At 39.7% G+C, this 21,795-nt stretch overlaps 4 protein-coding genes across 6 annotated transcripts; 3 read left to right on the forward strand and 1 right to left on the reverse strand.

The window, feature by feature from the left end:
* The first annotated feature begins 184 nt into the window (after nucleotides 1–184).
* Nucleotides 185–3,002, forward strand: chmp4c (charged multivesicular body protein 4C). The gene is made up of 5 exons (XM_077509251.1): nucleotides 185–599; nucleotides 1,536–1,713; nucleotides 1,897–2,005; nucleotides 2,091–2,229; nucleotides 2,614–3,002. The coding sequence occupies exons 1-5, from the start codon at nucleotides 371–373 to the stop codon at nucleotides 2,670–2,672; spliced, it is 714 nt and encodes a 237-aa protein (XP_077365377.1). The 5' UTR covers nucleotides 185–370; the 3' UTR covers nucleotides 2,673–3,002.
* Nucleotides 3,003–3,890: 888 nt separating this feature from the next.
* gimap4 (GTPase IMAP family member 4) lies at nucleotides 3,891–7,325 on the forward strand. 2 transcript variants are annotated; one of them, XM_077509023.1, is made up of 3 exons: nucleotides 3,891–4,017; nucleotides 4,913–5,663; nucleotides 6,594–7,325. In XM_077509023.1, exons 1-2 carry the CDS (start codon nucleotides 3,987–3,989, stop codon nucleotides 5,650–5,652), a joined length of 771 nt encoding a protein of 256 aa, XP_077365149.1. In that variant the 5' UTR covers nucleotides 3,891–3,986; the 3' UTR covers nucleotides 5,653–5,663; nucleotides 6,594–7,325. The 2 variants fall into 2 exon arrangements, with proteins under 2 accessions (XP_077365149.1, XP_077365148.1); XM_077509022.1 differs by having other exon boundaries at nucleotides 6,597–7,325.
* A 2,763-nt stretch (nucleotides 7,326–10,088) lies between these two features.
* On the forward strand, nucleotides 10,089–13,977 carry sbspon (somatomedin B and thrombospondin type 1 domain containing). Of its 2 annotated transcripts, XM_077509021.1 has the most exons (6): nucleotides 10,089–10,410; nucleotides 12,092–12,286; nucleotides 12,351–12,429; nucleotides 12,528–12,704; nucleotides 13,170–13,308; nucleotides 13,826–13,972. In XM_077509021.1, exons 1-5 carry the CDS (start codon nucleotides 10,200–10,202, stop codon nucleotides 13,285–13,287), a joined length of 780 nt encoding a protein of 259 aa, XP_077365147.1. In that variant the 5' UTR covers nucleotides 10,089–10,199; the 3' UTR covers nucleotides 13,288–13,308; nucleotides 13,826–13,972. The 2 variants fall into 2 exon arrangements, with proteins under 2 accessions (XP_077365147.1, XP_077365146.1); XM_077509020.1 differs by having other exon boundaries at nucleotides 13,170–13,977.
* On the reverse strand, nucleotides 13,470–20,473 carry terf1 (telomeric repeat binding factor (NIMA-interacting) 1). Its single transcript, XM_077509019.1, has 13 exons — nucleotides 20,228–20,473; nucleotides 18,915–19,010; nucleotides 18,703–18,830; nucleotides 18,227–18,463; nucleotides 16,095–16,204; nucleotides 15,618–15,691; nucleotides 15,439–15,544; nucleotides 14,703–14,767; nucleotides 14,567–14,631; nucleotides 14,417–14,472; nucleotides 14,164–14,237; nucleotides 14,056–14,096; nucleotides 13,470–13,983 (listed from the first exon to the last, which is right to left on the reverse strand). Exons 1-13 carry the CDS (start codon nucleotides 20,406–20,408, stop codon nucleotides 13,822–13,824), a joined length of 1,395 nt encoding a protein of 464 aa, XP_077365145.1. The 5' UTR covers nucleotides 20,409–20,473; the 3' UTR covers nucleotides 13,470–13,821.
* Nucleotides 20,474–21,795: the final 1,322 nt, after the last annotated feature.

Raw genomic sequence — 21,795 nt, forward strand, 5'->3', positions numbered from 1 at the left:
TTAACGTAACAATTCGACAATAATTTATTTAACTTTATTTTTTACACAACTTTTATTCGTATATCGCCACATTATAAAAAAAAAGAGTATATTAGAATAACTGAATTTATTCGGTCTAAGGTTTTGTTTTGTCACGCCTTAAAGAGGGCGGGCCTGCGTTTCGATTACGTCACGCAGGTAATGTAATGGGGATGTGGGATAGGTGTGGCGAAAGGTGATTTGACAGCCACAAAAGCCCGTCGAGCTGGAAAAACAGCTCGGCGTCCTCTCACACACACCCTGGAAACACCTGACAATAATAACAGCTCGGCGTCCGCATACCGCGACCGAGCGCTGCTTTTACTTACCGTCGGACGAACTCCCAGACAAAATGAGTAAAATCACGAAATTCTTCAAGGGGAGTTCGAGCTCCGGCTCGTCGTCGTCGTCCGGGGGTCGGTCCAAACACCACCGGTCCAAGGCGGGACCCTCGCCCCAGGAGGCCATCCACAAGTTGCGGGAGACCGAGGACATGTTGAGCAAGAAACAGGACTACCTGGAAAAGAGAATACAGCAGGAAATCATGATAGCCAAGAAACACGGCACAAGAAATAAGAGGGGTATGTATGTTTGGATGTTCCTCGCCAACCGAAAGGACCCAAATGGTTCTTTTAAAGATATTCTGGTCGTGTTGTAGGCGTCGTCTTAAAAGGTCCAAGCCTGAGAAAGTGTCATGAGAGCCGCCATTTTAGGATGAGCCACAGGTGCATCTTCCTGTATTTCACTTCGGGGAAAATGTCCCACGTTGTTGGCCAAAAACACGAAGCAAAGTCCTTACAAAATGTTTTTGTTGTTCAAAATTTTAATTGTTAACATTGTGATCGTTTGCGGCTTTCTCTTCTGATTTTTTTTAAAACTTTTTATTTTTTTATTTTTATTGAATGACGTGGTTAATTATAAAGGCCACGAAAAGTGTCATTAAATTAATTTTGATAATAAAAATCAATTGAATACAACAATAAATGTTAAATAAAATCCATTATATATCCAATTGGCATTTAACCCATTAATATAGAATAAAAGTGGCATGAAATTAGCTCAATTAAATAGATGCCATTAAATGATTAAAAGTTCTGTATTGGTTATAAAATGATGATTGAATAGGTTCCGTATAGTCATCTTACATTGAATTAATATACAATTGAACTAGTTATTTCACATTTAAATCCTGTTTAATTATCCTCAAGAACATGTATTAGTTTGGCATATACAAAATCCTTCTTCGTGTCAGTTTTTAAATCCCTGTAGATACAAATCAAAGTTTAATTAAATGAGTGTAAACTGAACTGATGTTTTGGCACCTTTTAACAGCAGCAAGAATAAAATGTTGGTGAAAACACAAAGACCTGTTTTAACCCAGTGTATTGTTCTCTTGTAACGTTGTCACTTCCATTTGAATTACAGCACGGCAGACTAAAAATAGCTTCATCATGTCCATGGGATTATTTCTAGCGTATTGGTCCGTGGCATCGCTAATGTCCACAACAACCTCTTAGCTGCCCTGCAGGCCCTGAAAAGGAAGAAGCGCTTGGAGCAACAGCTGACGCAGATCGACGGCACGCTTTCCACCATCGAGTTCCAGCGGGAGGCACTGGAGAACTCGCACACCAACACGGAGGTGGTGAGAAACATGGGCTTCGCCGCCCAGGCCATGAAGAAGGTCCACGAAAGCATGTGAGGAGTACACCAAGTCCATGTGCTACCAAAAAAAAATAAAAAATACATTGTGAAGCCTCTTTTTATTGTCCACTAAGAAGGGGAAATGTCTGTATAAATAAAAATATATGTAGTTGAAAAATCTGCGAATTAGCAGCGCAATGTAGGAAATTTTATATAAAAAATGTTTTCTTTCCTCAGGGATATAAACAAGATAGACGATTTAATGGAGGACATCAATGAGCAGCAAGATGTTGCCCGTGAGATCAACGACGCCATCTCCAGACCCTATGGCGAAACGTACGACGAGGTATTCTTGCCGTTGCCCCTCATAAAGTTACTCACTTTGCATATTTAAAAAGAATAATACCACTAAAATAATTTTTTGTTATAAGGATGAGCTGCTAGCCGAATTGGAGGAGCTGGAGCAGGAGGGCCTGGACGAGAACCTGAAGAGCATGGGAGGCCTCCCCTCCGTGCCCAGTGCCAGACTGCCCTCGGTGCCATCAGCAGGACTTGTATCTCACCGTGGAAGTATGTACTTATATATATATATATAAAATTTAAAATATTTTAGAATACATACAACTGTATTAGAAAAGTCTTAAAAATGAGTATTTACTTAGTATTAATTAATTTTTAATTGATTAGTTAATCAAGTTACTACTTTATTTCTGGAAAAATACAATTTCATAAATATTTTCCCACGCATAAACTTTTTTTTTTTTTAAATGACTTGAAAGTGACTATTAAAATAAAAAGTATCCCATTTCTCACATTGCTCCTTTTAAAAATGCAACTATTCTTACATTTTGTGACCCAAACATACTTTTTATTCTTAATAAAAAAAATAAATAGATGAGAATAGATGAATGGTCATAATTCCAAATGTATTTCCTGTGTCTGTTTTTTTTTCAGCGGCCAGAAGAAGGGCTGAAGATGACGACATGCACATGCTGGAGTCGTGGGGATCCTAAGAAATATTTTTTCGTGAGACAAAACACCGACAAATTTACATTTATTATTATTATTTTTCTCTCAGGGGTTTTGAAGCAATTACCAACCATGTTCTTCGTGTATTCACCAAGCAGCTGCCAATGTTACGCTGAAGGAAATTGTTACTGTGCTTCCTGTCACTTTTATTTCCTGTTTCGTTTTAAAATTTGATATGAATTGTGGCCAAGTAACTAACACTGAAGGATTTCCAACTGAGCAGACCAAACTACACTCAAGATGTGACACAGCTGTAGATAAACTCTTTGCTCCATTGTAAATATTGTTAGTTTTATGTTCAACTCTAATAAAAATTTTTTTAAAAAAACACCTTCCTATACTACTTGTTTTTTTCTCTTTTTATCCATATCACATGTAAGTTGTTTATAATTGCCAATAAATCATTGTCTTCAATTGACATTTTGTCACATTTAAATTGGAGCTATCTTCAGACAGAAGGGGTCACCAACTTTTTTTAAAATTGTATTTTAAACCAATAGCTCCTGTGCTTCTTGGGTAGTGATTAATGTGAAGGGCTACCAGTTTGATACACATTTCTGATTCTGAAATAAATTTGCTTAAATTAGTATGATGCTATTAATGTTGCTATTTATCTAGTGTGAACAACGAGTACAGCATATCCCTGCAAGTAATGATCACTTCTACATTTCCCAGGAAATCACAACGGTCCATAATTGTTGAGCTACTTTCAGAACAGGTGGTCTTTGGGGGCTACCTGGTGCTCATGGGCACCATTTTGGTGATACCTGTACACAGGATACTTCTGGCAGAAATTATTTTTAATGTTTATTCTTGTGTAATTTCCTTGAGGGGCCAAAACGCTACATTATTCCGGAAGAGGGCGCAATGTCGTCGCCAAGGTTAAGAACACACGATTTTTTTTATTCTTTAATAAAATATAACCGGTAATATAACTGTTTTAGTAGCTATTTCTCGAAACAAAATTTTACTTTCATGAGATTATTTTTCTTGAAGAAAAAAACAAACAAAACAAAAACCTGGTGGGTGGTGTCACGAAGCAGGAAGCGCTTTCGTCGGGGTAAATAAATTTTAGGAAAGATTTGCTTTAAAAAAAAAAAAGAAAAAAAAAAGTCAAACTTTCAAATCAATTTTCATCTGATCAAATTCTCTTTTTGTCGTTTTTGCTAACAGTCCAGAAGTGACCGTTTCTGACAGTGTGACGTTGCAAAGCAGGAAGAAACAGAAGCGCTTCCGCACTTTCGTCGACGTAACCGAACGACTTTATCCAAAAGTTACTGAGACTGAAATTGAACAGTATGGAAGCTAAAACTCACGAACCAACTTCGGGTAAGTTGGCGACTTTTATCCGTCCTGTACCTTTTCCCCTTAACCCTCACCGACTTTGAAACGTTTAACTAACAACGTGTACATTAGCCCTCTGGCTAAAACGCCTTTATTAAACTAGACGCTAACACGTTTCGAAGCTTCGCTAACATAATCCTAACTCAGATTAACTAATTTTAGTTTATTATTTTGGTCATGAAGGGGCACGAAGAGGTTGTTGCTGACATTTCCGTGTCATTCCGTGACCGCTAAAAAGCCACAACAAACGCAGCTCGAACGGTCATGCGAGAATGCGGTACGGAAAAATAAAAAAGAATAAATGCCATATTTTTTTTTTAGCATCTTTTAATATTTTCTATGACGTCAGAAATTCTTATAAAGTTCATTTTATAGTACAGTGGTGGGAGGAAATGCTCACTTGCGTCACTGGCCATAACAGGGTTACCACTACCCCTATCAAATTATTACTTTTTTTTTTTTTTTTTTTTTATTAAACAAATGTTACAAGAAGAAACTCAAAAAAGCCAACATTTTCAAACTACCACTTTTTCACTCCGTTTTTTTTTTTAGCTGTATAAGAATATGCCTATTTTGAACAATAACAGTTTTTCTCTCGAGAGAATATAACTTTTTTTTTTTGTAAGACTACTACTTATTTTTCACACTAGAAATTGTTGGCACGATTGTGGCAAGACGTCACCCACCAAGCCCAGCCCAACCTTTAGACACGTACTCAAAATTTTGTCACAGATATATTCTTGAGGAATGTGAGGATGGTGACTCCAAGTGGACAAAGACAATACCTGCAATTCCCATGCACATTTTGTTGTTTGAGAATGCCCCCTTCGTAGCACGTTTTCCAAAGTTGTATAAAGCGATTTGTCTTACCTCGTTTCAGCGTCGTCACCGTCCGGCAAGAGTAACGGCCCTGAGCCGAGTCTGTCCCCGTTGCGTCTGGTGGTCGTGGGCTGGCGCTGGCCTGGCAAGAGCTTGACAGCCAACACCATCCTGGGCCGTGAGGAGTTCCACCTGGAGCGTGCCGCTGAGTTTTGCGTGACGCGGCACACGGAGGTGGCAGGGCGCCCTGTGACCGTGGTGGACACGCCCGGCTGGTACTCATCACAGGACACGCCTCTCTCCTTTAAGAAGGAGCTTGTCCGCGGTGCCACCCTGTGCCCGCCGGGCCCGCACGCCTTCATCCTGGTCATCCCCGTGGGCATGTTCACCGAGGTGGACCGCGTTCGCATCGAGGAGCACGTGGGCCTGTTTGGGGAGCGGGTGTGGCGGCACGTCCTGGTGGTGTTCACCTGGGCCAAGGTGCTGAAGACCATTTCGCTGGAGCGCTACATCCGCCGCGAGGGCGCCGAGCTGCAGCGCGTGCTGGAGAAGTGTGGACGCCGCTACATTGTCATCAACAACTGCGTGTTCCAGGAACAGACGCAGGTGGGGCACTTGATGGAGCGCGTGGACCGGATGGTCGCCGAGGAAGGCGGCTACTACGTGGCCGAGGAGGACCCGCGGCCGCTGGACGAGAACCGGAACCCGACCGGGGACGGCGCGCGGGAACTTGGCGCCAGGCCAAAAGCCGACGGCCTTGTGACTTTAGCCAAAGAGATGACCGCGCTCTCCACAGAGTGACAAGCTCACCGGTACGCCTGTACCATATTCAGAAAAACAGTTTTTAAAGTCAAAAATAGGATTTTATTCTAGTTATTCTTGACTTTTTTTAAATCTGGAAAAATATACAAAACTACAAGATTTTATTCTATACTTTGACTGTATTCAAATATGAACTTTTTCACTTTAAGATTTTTTTTTTCTTGAAAATTTGAAATTAAAAAAATAATATTTATTCTGTAATATGACCTGACCTTTTTTTTTTTTTTTTTTTTTTTAATCTGGAAAAAATACAATCAACCAGATAAGATTTTATTATATTATTAAAATGTTTTTTTTATCGTTCTGCTAAAACCTTCTTCTTCTTTGAAATATAAGTTTTTCATAAAAAAAAATAGGATTTGTTCTTGTGACAAAAAAATAACTAAAATTCAAAATAAAATAAAAAAAAATCTGTAATATGACATGACCCCCCTTTTTTAATTTTATTATTAAAATGTTTCTTATTGTCCTACTAAAACCTCTTCATCTTAGAAAAATATGTTTTTCATTTTAAAAAAATATACTGCTTGAAATATTTATTTTCTTGGGGGGGGGGGGGGAGATCAGCTTTCAGTTTTTTTTTTTTTAAAGTAATTAAAAAAAAAAAAATCCAGAAAATGTGATTTTATTCACAACAGACTACTTAGCAACTATAATATCATGAAATACTAATAGGAAAAAAAACAAACTTGTTCCTCAAAAATATTCAATCTTGTAACATGAAACTTGAAAAGTTTGAAAAGTAAACACATTTATATACATTTATTGTAGTACACCTAATATAAATTATATAAAAAAAATTATACAACTGAAATTTCAAAACACTGTAAAATATACTGCCTGTGAAAAAAAAAAAGATGTACCAAAAACATGAACTCGCACCAAAAAACTTTCAAAAGACTGATGACAACTTTCCCCAGTAGGTGGCGCAACGACTCATGCTGTGTCATGGGAAGGTGTGAGGACAAAGCCACAACAAGACGGGAAACATCGACGGGGATTGTGCAAGTGTACCCAATGAAGTGTCCCAAATGGTCAGTGAGTGCCTTCAAGCCTTTTATAGTCCTCACAAAATGTGCCCTCCGAAGGATGTTGGTAGAAAAAGTTCACTTTTGCACTGAATGTGTTGCTGTTGTTTTTTTCTCAAGAACTGACGAGAGATTGTTATATAGGCTGACAGCTGGAGGTCAACTCTGACGTGCATCACTTTATTTATTGATGTAATAACTCATTGACTGCACAGCTGTAAAAATAAAAAAATAAAAAATCTATTTGTCTTTTTCTACAAGTTAACAACTTGTTTTTTTACTCAGGGCAAACAATCTGTTTCATGATGACATTAGAAAATTGGATTATTAAATTGGCTTTTAAAAATATTTGTATACTGTTGTAAGATGGCGAAAGTGTATTTGTCAAAAATATCATTTTTCCCACTTAACCGTTGAAATGTTTGTAACAATGCCGGGTGAATTCTGCCTCAAGACTCGATTAATCCACAGCAGACTTGACAATCGATCGATGTGTAAGCCTGTTCCTTCTACTGTATTTAATACCCTGCTGTTTTGTTTTGTTCAATGAGCAGAGTACAAATGTCCATTTTTGTGACCAATTTGTTATTTTTCTGCACTTATAAAAGCACTGTGAGCCCTTAATGAAGTCTCGTTTCATTTAATCTAGTACAGTACATTTGTTCAGTCAAGTAACATTTTCTTTTCAAGTCATCCATCTCAACTGCTCATATTATTGTGTGAACAGTTTCTGCTGGAGACAACCAGAAAGCCATCAAAAGCAGGTTGCGTGTCAACACTAACCGGACGCTTCAATAGAAACCAATAAAGGGGGGGGGAAAAAAAGCCCATCCACACAGCTGTGACCGCACTCATATCACATGATATCGCATTACAATGTTTGCAATCTTTCTACTAGGTGACATTCCTCACAATATAACTTATCAACAGTAAGACAGACACATTTTTGTGTTATACTCACCACTTAAATAAATACTCACTTAAAAACTGTCACTGTGCTTGTTTCACACCGATTTACTCGATATTGACCCCGGATGAGAGTCCTGACAGTACAAACAACGCGATGAAGAAAACTACAATATATTTGCTGCATATCCGCCCGCTTAATCGCATCGTGGCGACAGAAGCCAAGTCAAACATCCATAAAGAGTGACTCATGTGTCACGGAGACCTCGGGAATGCACACGCGTCAACATGGCGGTCGGCGGGCAGGAAGCGGCGAGGGCATGAATGGGGCAGGCGGCGAACAAAAGCGACGATTCATGACGCCGCCTGAGCTGCTCATTAAGCGGAACAATGACTGGGGGGGTCTGGGTTGGGGAAGACTCTCGGCCCCAGTCGGGGCAATTAGCACGCTTCGTTTGAGGTCACCTGTTGTTTGGGTGGGCGCGAGGACAAAAAAGCGCATTGTCGGTGCGGAAATAGATGTGATTGCTCATGTTGCGTTATCTTGTAATTCTGGATTATTGATTGTTCGGAACTAAAGGCTGGATACTGTTGCTTGAAATGTATATTTACCATCCATTCTGCACTATACTGATCCACGGCTCATCACCTGACTTTTTGTTGAGTCACCCTTTATTGCTATAATAGGGAAACCGAAACCTTAGCGGAATCCTACCGTAACCATTAACCAAACAAATGTAACCCCAAACCTCCACAAAAGTCTACGACAGATGAGTTTGAGCTCATTGCCAGCGAGACGGCCGGTTTGTCAACAAAACAACTGGAAGTCATGGCAACCGGGGTCGGGCGTCACCACGGAAACAGCCACGGTTTACATTCCCCATATAGACGTCACCTTGACACCTGGGACAGGAAACCGCCCACAAGTGTATTTGTCGGCAGTGATGGAGGACCGCGCTCAGGTACGTACATGCACATTAAAGGAAGGGGTGTCGGAAAACACTGATTGCGTGTTTACCTACCTTCAAAGGGAAGCAATATTTTCCGGTATCGTTTTTTTTTTTTTTTTTTACTCGAGTTGCCCCATTTTTGGTGTTCTAATACTGTATCTGTTGCTTAAAGAGTTGTAAAACCACCACTAATGCCGCTAATAATTAGCATGTCAATGGCTTTTTCGATTTTATGTTAGCATTATGCTAGTGGGGTCATTTTGCAGTTGTCAGGTGTAATTGTTCTGCTAATAATTAGCATTTCAATTAGGGGTGGGAACCTCTGGCTACCTCACGATATGATACTATACGATATGCGATACAAGGCTCACGATAACGCTGATCTCACGATATGACGATACCATAATTATTGATATATTGCTCAGGTAATAATTCCACGATAATCTACGATAAAACTAAATAAATAATGAACAAAAATGAAATAATAATCAAAAAATAAATAAATAAAAATAATTCATATTATAATAAGAAAAATATGTATACTGTATATATAATAATAAGACGACGAAAACTAAGCTCATGAGTCTTCTTCGCCTGAAGACTTGCGTCCATTTCCCCCGCCACTCTTTTGAGGATCTCCCTCTAGTGGCCCGCCAAGTAATTGCTCAATAAGTAATAAACAATGGAGCCCTTATAGTGTCTGTGTATTAACTACAAATATCGCGATACTTGTGTAGACGTATCAATAATCTATCAAGGGGACAAAGTATCACAATTTATTGCGATATCGTCACACTCCTAATGTCAATGGCGTTTTATATTTTACGTTAGCATTATGCTAGCGGGGTCTTTGTTAAATTTAGTTTGACTGTAAACTTGAACTGCGAGTGAAAATGACCATCTTTAAGCCTCATACTTGATAAATCGTTCAAGTTCATTCACATCATGTACCTAAAGGTACCATTATATTGGGACGACGGTACTTCCCACCAAAATGGAGGATACCCAACACATTTGTGAGGTCATGCAGACGCGTCGGTCTCACCCGGTGATGATGATGATCATGGTGGAGATGAAGGTTATTATTGTCGCTTGACCTCCCAGGAGCATCACGCAGAAGTCATTACAAACGTCTGCTGCGCCTTCTATAGCCCAAGAGGGTTCGCCGAACGCTCCCTGCAAGAGGCCTCATTTGTACAATGTAGATCACCACATGGTCAGGCATCTAATCTCCGACGCAATGAACGACCACGAGTGAAGTCTGTTGGGAAAAAGGGCAGACGCAGTGATAAGAGCCTGAACAATAGAATTTTCAAAAAGCACTCAGATTAGTAGAACAACGCTTGGCACCATCACCGTCATGGAGAACATCCAAGCACTCACATTCCTTCCTTTCTTCTCAGGGACTTCTGGGGTGGCCCAAAAAAAAACAAAAAACAAAAAAACATCGTCAGTGTGGTGATTGTGGCGGGGGCGTGCTGCAAGGAAGCAGAGGAGGAGGGTAGGTAGGCAGAAAAACAAACCACCCTCCTCCTCCTCCCTCTCTGAGTCCATTCAGACTCCAGAGAGGTGCGGCGGAAGACGCGCCGGGCACATGGAGTTGCCACGATTGCAACTTGTCACGAATTGACAATCCATCAAAATGGAGATTGTCTACTTGTTGCTGCTTTTGGCCACTATGGGAGAGCGCCGCCGGGTTTCCGCTGGTTGCCTGGGAAAATGTTGTAGCGGCCGGGACATGAGCTGCACCTCCACTGACTGGCGGATGGACCGCGTCTACGGGACGTGCTTCTGCGACCGCGGCTGCGCCACCGCGCGGGATTGCTGCTTCGACTACTCCTCGCATTGCCCAGGTGAGCGCCGACAGGTACTTGTTGAGATAAGGGCGTCTCCTAACAAAGATGATAAGATACACGCATGCTTATCTATTACGGAAATATCTCGCAGAGGTGGAACTGTTTGCCCAGCTGGGCTGAGCCGTAGGGGAGAACGACAAGCATTTGAAGAATGCGATTAAGTCGATCAGTTTAAGATATTACATTGTGGAGACAATCGTGTTCAGTCAGTGGTGGGTTCTGGGTTCACAGTCCTGCCATTTTACTGACTGTTTTTTGTTCAGTTAGAACTACATTTTATTTATTTTGGATGCAATTCCACTGTCAGTCACTAGATGGTGGCACACTACTGTAAATTTGAATGAAGAGTGAAAAGAGGAAGTATTTTAAGATGACTCATTTTCCCTCTCCTATTTATAGAAAAAGCAAATGACTTCTGTATTTAATTTCCAGCTTAAAGTGGAAATCAACCTTAAACATTTCTTAACAATGATATTTTATATACTCCTGACTACCAGGGAAAAAAATATATCGTCCAATCATGTTATTTTGATATTCCTCAATTTTATAAAGTAACTGGAACACTGCAAAAGAAATTTTTTGAAAAATAAAAGGTTTTTATTTTTAAGCTATGATGTGTCCACTACAGAGGACATTTTTAAAAACTTAAATGCTAGGATCAAATAGAGTTAAAATAATTCAAACAATACTTTGTCTTCTTAAGAGTCTTATGGAAAACATGCTAACAACATTTAAAGCCTAAATTTGTTCAATAAAAAAGTGTTATACATTTACTTTTCCTCTTCCCTAAAAGCGCTTGCACTGAGGGCCAATTTCTTTTATGATGCAGTCAAAGGTAGCAAAGCCCCACCCATACACATTTGGTATCATTGGAAAGCTCTGAATGTCCTCTATAGAACACAAAAGGAGTTAATTCAATCGTATGCACTGGGTGGGAGATATTCAGGATTAAAAAAAAAAAAGTCCACTACAGAGGACAAATTTGAATTGATGGTAGTCAGGAGGATATGTGACCTCACGAGTCTAAATATGACATAATGATTAATATTACATTTGTGGAGTAAGAGTTACGAAGCAAAACCCAGCCATTTTTTATGCATCTCAGGGGGCGGCCATTTTAGCCACTTGCCGTCGACTGAAGATGACGTCAATGTTGCTCAGGGGTCAGGCAACGACCAATCACAGCTCACCTGTTTTCCGAAGCTGAGCTGTGAATGGTTGTTACATGAGACCTGAGCAACATTGAACAACCAATCACAGCTCAGCTTCAGAAAACAGGTGAACTGTGATTGGTCTTTACCTAAGACCTGAGCAACACTGACGCCATCTTGAGTTGAAAGAAAGTGGCAAAATGGCCACCCTCTTAGATGGACAAAAGTGGCTGGATTTTGCTGCTTAACTGATACATATTTGGACCAGTGGGGCTGCATATAGCATATTATTGTCAAAAAAAAATAAAGGGGGATTGACTTCCTCTTTAAGAGCTAGCTTCTACCTATTAGCATATGCTACTCAGCTAACACATGGGCTTTTTGCTTTTTCCACTAAATCAGCTATTCAGTTTCTGTAACAAATGGCCACTTGTTGGTTAGCTTAGCACGGCTAACGTTTCCCATTACGCCGAGGTCATATCAAAGCCCTCTCATTTGCTCCACTGACACAATATCCCCAACTCCAGCTCAGGCATGTTCAGTGAAAGCTTGGAGCTTCTGGAGCGGCTGCGCGGAGCCGTGCCGACCCTCCTGGCGTACGCGGGTGCGACACATCGCCGAGCGGCCCGCCAATGGCGGTGAGCCCTGTCCGGCCCTGGAGGAGCGGGCCGGCTGCATGGACTACAGAGACCGCCGGGGAACCCCGTGCGGGCTGGAAACTGGTGAGACCAAGTCGTGTTCGAATGTCTCTGAATGCACTATAATGATTGACGCCTTTGTTATCAGGGCCTGCATTTATCACCAGCCTGGAGTTTGGCAAGCGGAGACCCAAGAAGGACCCCTACGGGAGCCCTTTGGATGCAGGGTGAGTAACCACAACAGTGGGACTGTTTGCTCACCAGGAGACCATTTCCACTCTTCCGGTCTGTTGCTAAAGACTTAGCATCTTGTTTTTCCCGTCAGGTTTTGTGTGGAATTCTCCCTCGAGTCACGCTCGCCGCACTGCGCAGCCGAGAACCGGCCGCACACGCGCTGGATGCGCTACTTCGCCGAAGGCTTCACGGTGTGCGTGGCGTGCCAGCCGCCCGCCATGCGCAACCACAGCGGCGGTTGCCAAGGAGACGGCCGGGAAACGGACAGGTTGGCGACAATGTTATGGCGGGATAACTGTGGATCTGGAAAACATTCAAAAGGGCTTTTACCACATTTTATGTTCGAGCCTTATTCCAAAATGGATTTAAATAAAATAAATAAATAAATAAAAAGAAATTATGAAAAAATTAAACAAGTAAACAGTTAGTTTAGGGCTGTTCGACTATTAAGAAAATATTACCGTAATCAAGATTATTTTGGTCATAATTGAAATTTATTTTTTGGTGCAAAACAAGAAACTTAAAAGGTAATAAATTATTAAGATAAATAAAATTCTTTGAAACACTATAATTGAAACAAAAGTTCCTTTTGGATGATTTTTTTTAAATTAAATTAGCTATTTTAACATTTAAAAAAAAATGCATCAATTTAAACAACTCAACTCAAAATTACCATTAATATTACTTTCACAGCCCTAGTTGCAGTATATTCAACATTTGTTTTGGTTTGCAGGGATGCTGTGCTGCAGTGGCAGGCAGTGGGCAACCCCCGGTGCAGTGGCACGTGGCGGAGGATCCGCAAAACACAACAGTGCAATTGTCCGCCGCAGCACAGCTTCGTCTTCATCTGACCGACTCTTGGAAGGCACACGGTGGACAACCTACTAGGACTGTTATAAAAAAGCCCCCAAAAATGAACTCCCCTCAGAGAACTTCTGCCGAAAGGCACATAATTTGAAAATTAATTTAAAATGTTATTTTTTACATTTCTATTACACCTACTTATATTGTTTTGTTTTAATGATGTGCTTCATGCGTTTTAATATGTTATTTATTCCAATCACATTCCCATTGTTCTGGATCGTGAAATGACAACAGACAGGGTTCTCATGAAAAATTTGCACACAAATTCTCAAATATATGCACTCTGCATGTATATATTTGCAACATGGAGTCAACATTGACTTTTCAAGTCCTACTAATTACATTGCAAAAATAATCTTCATGAGAACAGGCCCTGTACAAAGTGTCATTTATACAAATTCATTGCGCAACAGTACACAGTTAAGATTTTTCAGTGGACAAAGTATGCCCTCTAGTGGCACATAAGCTTATCAACAATACACAATTTAAAAAGAGAGAAAATGAACTGCCCTTTTATGTTTTTAGTCCACTTTGTGGCTCCTCTCCAGAACCCTCCAGCGGTCCTTGAGCATCACGCCAGTGCGGCCTTCGAAGTCAAAATCCTGCAGGATGTGATGCCACTTGCCTTTGCCGTGACGGCGGACGCCCTGCATCAGTCTCATGTCCAGCACCGATGTCCATCTCTACATTACAAGGAAAGAAACATAAATAAGAGCACCAAGGATGGACGGTCGTTCTCTGTTGGTGTAACTGACCTGATAAGTCCTCCTTGGACTGATGACGGGTTTGTTTACAACTGGAAAATAGAAAAGCAATGATTTAATTTTTAATGGAATGATAAAAAGTGCACACGCAGGTACTACCTTTCACTTGAGGCTTCATGGTAGCGTCCGGCTCCCACGCTTTTGTTTGAGGTGACAAAAGTTTGCGTTTTGTCCTGTAAGAGGTTATAAAATAAAATAAAATAAAATGGGTTTTATTGTTAATAAATGTAAACTCTAATGTTGCGTTTGTGTTTGTGAATAGCAATAACGCCTCGGGGGTCGTGGATAGATGGCTCAAACTGACCCGCAACATAACAGTTTCGGTAAATACATTCTCATAAGGAGGCTTTACTTTATAGTGATCTCCTCTGATTGGTCGGCCTTGTCGTCGCTGGACAAGAGGACGTTCTACGAGAAAGAAAATAACATTATAGTGAAAATATGGTGATGTTTTGTCAAAATACATAAACTGTGAGAATTAGTATCAACAGGTTTTACTGACCAAAATTGTTGTCTTTGCTTTACGGTCAACCACGGGGTCTGGCGATGCGTTCAGCTGTGATGAATCTGTTCATGTACTGCGTATTAATATTTTGAAGGAAAAAACATCCAATAAAGAGGATGAATTAAAAACTCACTACTGGAGTACAATCTTCGGCCGGAGGTGTGGGTGCTTTTTGTGGAGCTAAGTTTGCGTTCTTGTCTAGGATAAAAGGGGGGGGGGGGAATAAAAAGATATACATTTCTTAATTCCCCATCAATTGCACTTTTTGTATTTGTACTTGCTTGTTTTTATAGAATTAACACAAGTGAACATCGAGCGTGTGAATGTTGCTGCTGTGACAATTTCATTTCGTTTATGGGAGGAATAAAGTACTTTAAGCATGTTTTATGTATGCATCAATTGTGTGTGTTTTTATATGAGCAATGGCAACAATAAAACATGGGATTACAAGTATTATGAATTCTTAATTCCAGACTCGCCTATAAAATGCCACTCGGTGCCAGTATCACTCAACAAATACTTACCTGCTCCCTCTAATTTTAGATTATGTATTGTTAGGTATTAGAAAAGGGACTAGTTATACTTTTACTAATTTAGGTTTAAACTTTTCTTTATACACGTACTTGTATAACAGTTAAAATGTGACTTAAGACAACAGGTTTCAGTATAAAAATGTAATGTGTACTTCAGTGTCTTCAATTAGAACATAATGACTAAGACTTGCATTATCTTAATGACATTTGTGAGTAAAATATGAATGCAGCAGTAGTTTACAAAAAAAAAAAAGTGCCTGTAGGGCAGCAGATGAGAGGTTTGACTTTCTCATTCATATTCAACACAGTCAGTGTGTATTTAAACACAGTACATACTTGTCATTTTTTAGCGAATCGTCAGTCCCCCGGGAGAGAGTGGCGTCTTCCGAAGCGTTCGTGCTTTGCTCGTCCACGGCGGGCGACACGCCCGAGGACAATAATTCTGTCGACGAAACGCGAGGTCATGGAGTTAATAAAAGAGGCGCTTACGAAGAATGTTTAACACGTCGACTCACCGTTTACCGATTGCCATCGGAGGGAGACGCGCGGATTCTTGTCAACTGTCACTTTTGTCACGTTCGGTTTTGTTCTATAGGGCAACGTTTTACACAACAACACAAATACATTGCAACTTTTAAAGGCAATGCAGCCACTTTTGAGAATACAGTATTTCATTTCATGGAAGATTTAATTGAGCCCCTGAGAACTACTAAAGTGGGATAACTCATTTTCTTTTGTCATTTTGCAGGAGAATGATTTAAAGATTAAGGACTACAATGAAATGTGAGGGATTTAATATCTTGGTGATGTATATGGCAATGACCACTTCAGGAGACTTTCCAGAAATAGTGATTTGCCTCAGATTTTTATATTTTCAAAACATCCATTAAATACATTCATATTTCCCTTAGCCTAACGTGCAGGTTAGTGTTGGATTGTCATGTAAACACACCAGCTACGTTTATGAAAAACACAAAATGAACGTTTCCTACCGTTTCCCCAATCTTGCGTAGTCCAACTTCTCCAACAGAGACTTGTCCCCTTTTGCCATGACGTCCGTCGAATCAACACCCTGGGACGACTGGACCACCTTGATGGCTTCCTGAGAGGTAGGACGCACACACTCAATATAAACGATCTCTCCTCATATTACTTTTTCCAAACCAATTAACTTTTACATTAAATGTGCTGGGGCAGTGCCAAATGAGGCTAGCCACTTAAATACGGCCTTCCGGGCTCGACCTCGGTCCTTCCCAATTATGGAAAAACATTCGACACTCCAATGATAAAATGAAAAAGCGACACATTTGCCCCGATCCCAAAGATGGGGAAAGCGCGTGACAACGTGAGGTGCGGCTGGTTGGCTGCCCTTCCAAAATGAGCTAAGGCTAAATTAACAGCGGTCGAAATGGAATTTGGCTAATGATGCAAAATATTTCAATACATCCTGAAGAATGACGCATAGCATGACCAGTAGGGACTCGAATAATTCGTCCGGTTCTGTTGTGGAAATTGGGGATGGGGTACATTTCAAACACAAAAATTAAAATACAAATTTTATGTGTACCTAAATAACTACTTGAAAAGATTTTAATCAAATAAAATCATGAGGAATAGCAAGTTACTTTAAAAGGTCATACCAAGGATAAGTGTTTTCCCTTTATTTTGTTGTTAAAAAAAAAGAAGAAAAACTGTGCTGTTAGAATGACAATAAGTCTTATCTTTTTATTTTAAATGCAGAAAGTAAAAGTAAAAGTGCTTTCTTTTTAATTTTCCTTATTGTTTAACTAAAATAAATTACACTAAGTAATGTCTTCATGTTTTTATATTTAATAAAACAAAATACAAGGAAAAACACGATTTATAGGCAAGAAGATACAAAATGTGTTTTCCCCTCATTTAAATGAACAGATTTTCTTTCAATTAAAATAAAAAATTAAAACAATAAATTTTGATGTCAGAAAACACAAAAGGAAAGTGTGTTTTTATTCTATTTGAATTGAAAATATTTTTTTTTAAAAAGTGAAATTTGAAGTTAAAATAAAAAAAGTCAAATCACACTGTTTTAGTAGCCCAAAAAATATGAAAGTATTTCCTTTAAGCTATGTTAGCTTGTTTCCTCTGTGCCTTATGCTGCCTTCATGTGGTATCGTAATTATGGTAAATACGTCAAGTAGAAAATTGCACGTGAACATCGTATTTTCTCCTGGAGAACTGGGAATTTATTTTTATACCGGCGTTTCAGAGTTGAGTGAACTTTTCAAGTTTCAACATGGTGGAGAGCGCACAAGGAATTGTGAATGGAAAGAACTATTAACACTTATAAGGGCATTAACGTCCGCTAGCACAGCAGGCTGTTTTAGAATCTGCACAATTACGTAGCATACACAATGAAACAAAATCACATGAACAGAACTCAGTCGTAATTAGGAGTTTCCGAGTGGTAACTTCCATCTTTCCCATAACACATGAAGGCAGGGTTAATCCACATCTGACCTTTCACCTCCAGTGTCTTCCAACTCTCTCCGCCGCTATGGTATTTACCAGGGGTGTTAAAAAAAATCGATTCGGCAATATATCGCGACACTACATCGCGCAATTCTCGAATCGATTCAATAGGCGGCTGAATCGATTTTTAAACTTCCATTTTTAATGGAAAAATATTCAACAAAACGTCTTACTTCGGGTTAGGATTCACACCTTGAGCATGGAAGAATGTTATATGAACGGAGCATTAAGCCTTAATATTTCATTTTAATGCTGTCCAAACATGAAGCAGATTACAACCTCTATAAGACTTTTTAAAATTTCAGATAAATAAATAATACATTTTCATATAAATCTTACACACTACAAGCCTACTGATTAGTATTTTCTAAATTTGAATGAAAAAAAATCGCAACAATCGACTTATAAATTCGTATCGGGATTAATCGGTATCGAATCGAATCGTGACTTGTGAATCGTGATACGAATCGAATCGTCAGGTACTAGGCAATTCACACCCCTAGTATTTACTATTATATAAACTTAAAATAGGTCGACAAATTTCTAATCCAATCTAGACAGTGGTCTTGGTCAAGGTTGAAAGTGGCAGAAAAATGACAAGAGTCAGCAAGCACACCTTGAAAAGGAAGTCGGATGGATGCTTGGCCAGGTAGGCGTCCACGAAGGTCTGCACTATCTCCAGCAGTCGATCAAAACTGAAGACGGTGAGGAACGGGTGGTAGGTGTCCATCTGCGCCACGATGGTGGAGAGCTTGGCGCCCACTTTTTGCGAATACTCCGGTTGCTCTTTGAACCATTTGAGTGCGCCGGACGCCAGCGTACTTTGGCCTTTCTCCAAGCACACGGCTACTGACTGAGAAAGGAAGGACACAACGTGACGTGAAACAGCGGAATCCAGGACTTGAAGGCAACAGTGGTGGGGAATGCATTTTAATAGTAAAAAAAAAATAGATCCTGATTCAAAAACATGCCATAAATTGCATGACATGTTGGATTAATTAGACGTCCTAAAATCTTAAAAATAGAATCAACAATGGTAAAAAAAAAAAAGAACAAATATGGTTCCAAGCCACTCGCCCATTTCCAAATCACCTGTATGAGCAGGTGAACCGTGACATTTTCAAACAAGCTTTCATCCTCCACAACATCTTTCAGGTGAACCCAAAGCATGGCCGCAGACATCAGAGGCATCACACCATCATCGTCATCAAATCGGATGTCTGGAGGCACGGCGACAAAAAGCAATGAACACAAACGAAAGGTTGCACTGTCGGTGACACCGAATCGATGGTGGGGAGTCTTACCCAACTGCTTTCCTTGCATGACTCGGGCGAGGAAGGCGCAGATATGGGTTTTCTCTTGTGAGCTTCCTCCCTCGAGTAAGGGCGCATGACAAATGGCTGAGGGAGAGCGGAAAAAAAAGCCTTTTCATTTTTCTAAATTATTCAGATTATCTGTTGAAGTAGTGAGAATTTGTTCATACACGTGACCTGTCGATGCCCGCAACTAACGCTGTCACTCAGCACGCACAGTCTAACAGTTCAGTCAGTGAAATCTACACACTCGTTCGCTGACACCCACGTCACTCACCAGGCCAGGTTGGCTGTTTTGATTAAACTATGACACTAAATAAGCTAGAAAAAAACACACACAAAAAAACAGCTCTCCCTGGGAAAAAAGGACTGGCACAGATTTATAATCCATTATCTCATTGGGAGGGGCCATAGGTTTTGTATTTCTTATTTGTTGTACTTGTATTAAATACTCAAAGACAAGTTTAGTGGATTAAAATTTGATTTGGACATATTAGGAATTCCTATAGGAGGTCCCCACTCCCGAGGAGAGAAGCTGTGCGGTCTCGTCAGGGAAAAAGTATCCAGTATCCACAATGGAATTTAATCTCGTTTAGGAATTCCTTAAAAAAAATATTTAAAAAAAGAAACAATAGGAGTATAAAATATAACACGTTCCAAGAATTGGGGTGTACGAATACCATTGTGGATACTTTTTTTCCCCCTGACGAAGCCACTGGGGCCTTGGTATTGGTGTTAATGTTTTGTTTTATGGTTGTTTTTTGTGTTTCTGTAAAGCGCTTTGTGACAGCTCAGGCTGTTTGAAAGCGCTATATAAATAAACTTGAGTTGAGTAGTTAGATGAAAAAAGGCACAGAGACGCACAGAAACATTATTTAAAACGTATTTTATCGTCAAAAATAACCCCAGGTACGTGATCCCTTTAAAGACCAACGGGAGCCGCTGCGGTGCATTTTGGGACTTGTAGTAACAGCGGCAAACCATGGAAAATACACTTTGTTGAGATTATCGTCAAAATAATATTTTTTTGCCCACTTTCGCTGCATTAATAAAAGACGACAGAACGCATAATGATTAATATTATGTCCACTGCTGCTTTTGGTGTTTGAAAAGTGCAGAAAATGTCCCCTCACGACACTTTTTTGGGGGTCGTGGGAAAACCTGTGCCGTTGTAACTTGTTGGTCAAGTTTACAAGCAAATTAGGTGAACCATTCACAATATTAAATACATTTCTTGTGGTGCACTTGTATTAAGAAAGTCAAATTAAATGCTAGAATGAAGTGTGACTTGAAAGACAACTTACTTTCATAAGTTGAGACGGCGTCACTGAAAGCATCGAGATTCCTCTCTTTAAAACGACGACAAATGGCTGCAAAAAAGAAGTCCAGAATCCATTTGGAGGCCACAACGGTGAGCTGACTGGTGTTATAATCTTCTTCGGTCGTTGTTGTTTTGTCGTTGTTGCAGCTGGCTTGTTGCTCCATGTCGGTGACCACTCATTCGAGGGTTCCTCCTCGCTGCTTGTTTGGTTTTCAGCGGGAAACGACAACCGCTGTCGTTGGTTGAAGACGTGCGAAAACCTGTAGCGCCCCTCATAGTCTAGGCTGAGTCATTACAGCAGTTCGAACTTTTGTGTTGCATCAACTTGTCATAAGACTTTATTTTACTATTGATATAAAATATATTTTCATGATACTAGCGATTGTTTAAAAATCAGAAAAAAGTTAATTTATAATAAAACAAAAATAAAAAATATCGAAAATGCCCTGAGTAAGTAATTAAATCATATAAAAAACTGATTTTTTTTTTTAACTAAAAAAGGTTAATAATAAAGAAACAAAATCAAACGTACAGTACACAAATAAAGGAATAAATGTAAAAAAAATACAAAAAAATCCCCAAAATAATTGAAATTAAAATAATGAAAATAAGTGTAGAATAAGTCAAGATTTCGTTTAACCCAGAGATTGACTAATTTTTGAGTTATACATTTTGTGTTATGGCAAAATTGCTAACGTCGACATGTTTACAGTGCTAATGCTAGCTGAGCACAGCTAGAGCTACTCTGTGCACTTTCATAATCTCATGGTTATTACAAATGGCAATATTTGATGGGTGTGGCTTTGGTCAGACTCAAAAAGTTAAAAACAGTCAGATATTTGAAAAGCGGAGGATGCATCCAAACACCAGTTGTTATATGTACATTTATTTGTTATTCTGCATATACTAATAGACTTGGTGTTGTTGGGAGGGAACATGGAGACATGACAACAAAGTGTTCTGTGGCCACATTATCCTATGAACTACAACATGCATACAAAGATGTCACTTTGTACAGAAACTGTATGTGTGTGTTTGTGATCGGGAGCCATTCTCTCAGAGAAAATAAAAGATATAAGCTATGTACAATAATAATCCTCCATGGTAATGTCACTGTGAGAGGCCTGTAGCGTGGGCTGTCCAAGGTACAGTGGCCCAAAAGGGACCAAAAAAAAAAAAAAAATACCTCTCCCAAAAATAGTGTTTTGCATTGGAAAAGTTTAGATGAGTTGTTCACTTTTTGTCTTAAGCCATCATGATGATGGCTTGAGCACCCTCTTGTGGCCTGTTTCCTATAAAATTTTGGGGTGCGCATTGTGCAATATTTTATAACAAAAAAATATTGTAGAAGTTGTGATGTCATAATTGGAAAACCTACATTTCAGAGATGTAATTATTACCCTCGTGCTATGCACCATCAAAATTTTGGTGAGTGGGTGCGCAAAACCTTAAGACAAACGGTTCCAATGACGTTTTAAAATCAGCATTTCCTAGCAATGGACGGCTTAAAAACATCACTTCAAATCCCTTCTTGTTTCTCACCCCCAGTTG

This window comes from Festucalex cinctus, chromosome 20 (assembly GCF_051991245.1).
Source record: "Festucalex cinctus isolate MCC-2025b chromosome 20, RoL_Fcin_1.0, whole genome shotgun sequence".
In the NCBI taxonomy this organism is placed as follows: Eukaryota; Metazoa; Chordata; class Actinopteri; order Syngnathiformes; family Syngnathidae; genus Festucalex; species Festucalex cinctus.

Excerpts from the sequence above, each read along its gene's own strand:
- chmp4c (XM_077509251.1), top strand. The coding sequence starts at position 371 with ATGAGTAAAATCACGAAATTCTTCAAGGGGAGTTCGAGCTCCGGCTCG. Across the intron at positions 1,714-1,896 it reads AAGAAGGTCCACGAAAGCAT|GGATATAAACAAGATAGACG; the intron begins GTGAGGAGTACA and ends TTCTTTCCTCAG. Across the intron at positions 2,006-2,090 it reads ATGGCGAAACGTACGACGAG|GATGAGCTGCTAGCCGAATT; the intron begins GTATTCTTGCCG and ends TTTTGTTATAAG.
- gimap4 (XM_077509023.1), top strand. The coding sequence starts at position 3,987 with ATGGAAGCTAAAACTCACGAACCAACTTCGG. Across the intron at positions 4,018-4,912 it reads AACTCACGAACCAACTTCGG|CGTCGTCACCGTCCGGCAAG; the intron begins GTAAGTTGGCGA and ends ACCTCGTTTCAG.
- sbspon (XM_077509020.1), top strand. The coding sequence starts at position 10,200 with ATGGAGATTGTCTACTTGTTGCTGCTTTTGGCCACTATGGGAGAGCGC. Across the intron at positions 12,287-12,350 it reads CCCGTGCGGGCTGGAAACTG|GGCCTGCATTTATCACCAGC; the intron begins GTGAGACCAAGT and ends CTTTGTTATCAG. Across the intron at positions 12,705-13,169 it reads GACGGCCGGGAAACGGACAG|GGATGCTGTGCTGCAGTGGC; the intron begins GTTGGCGACAAT and ends TTTGGTTTGCAG.
- terf1 (XM_077509019.1), bottom strand. The coding sequence starts at position 20,408 with ATGGAGCAACAAGCCAGCTGCAACAACGACAAAACAACAACGACCGAA. Across the intron at positions 16,205-18,226 it reads CATCCGACTTCCTTTTCAAG|GAAGCCATCAAGGTGGTCCA; the intron begins GTGTGCTTGCTG and ends CCTACCTCTCAG. Across the intron at positions 13,984-14,055 it reads GTCCAAGGAGGACTTATCAG|AGATGGACATCGGTGCTGGA; the intron begins GTCAGTTACACC and ends CTTGTAATGTAG.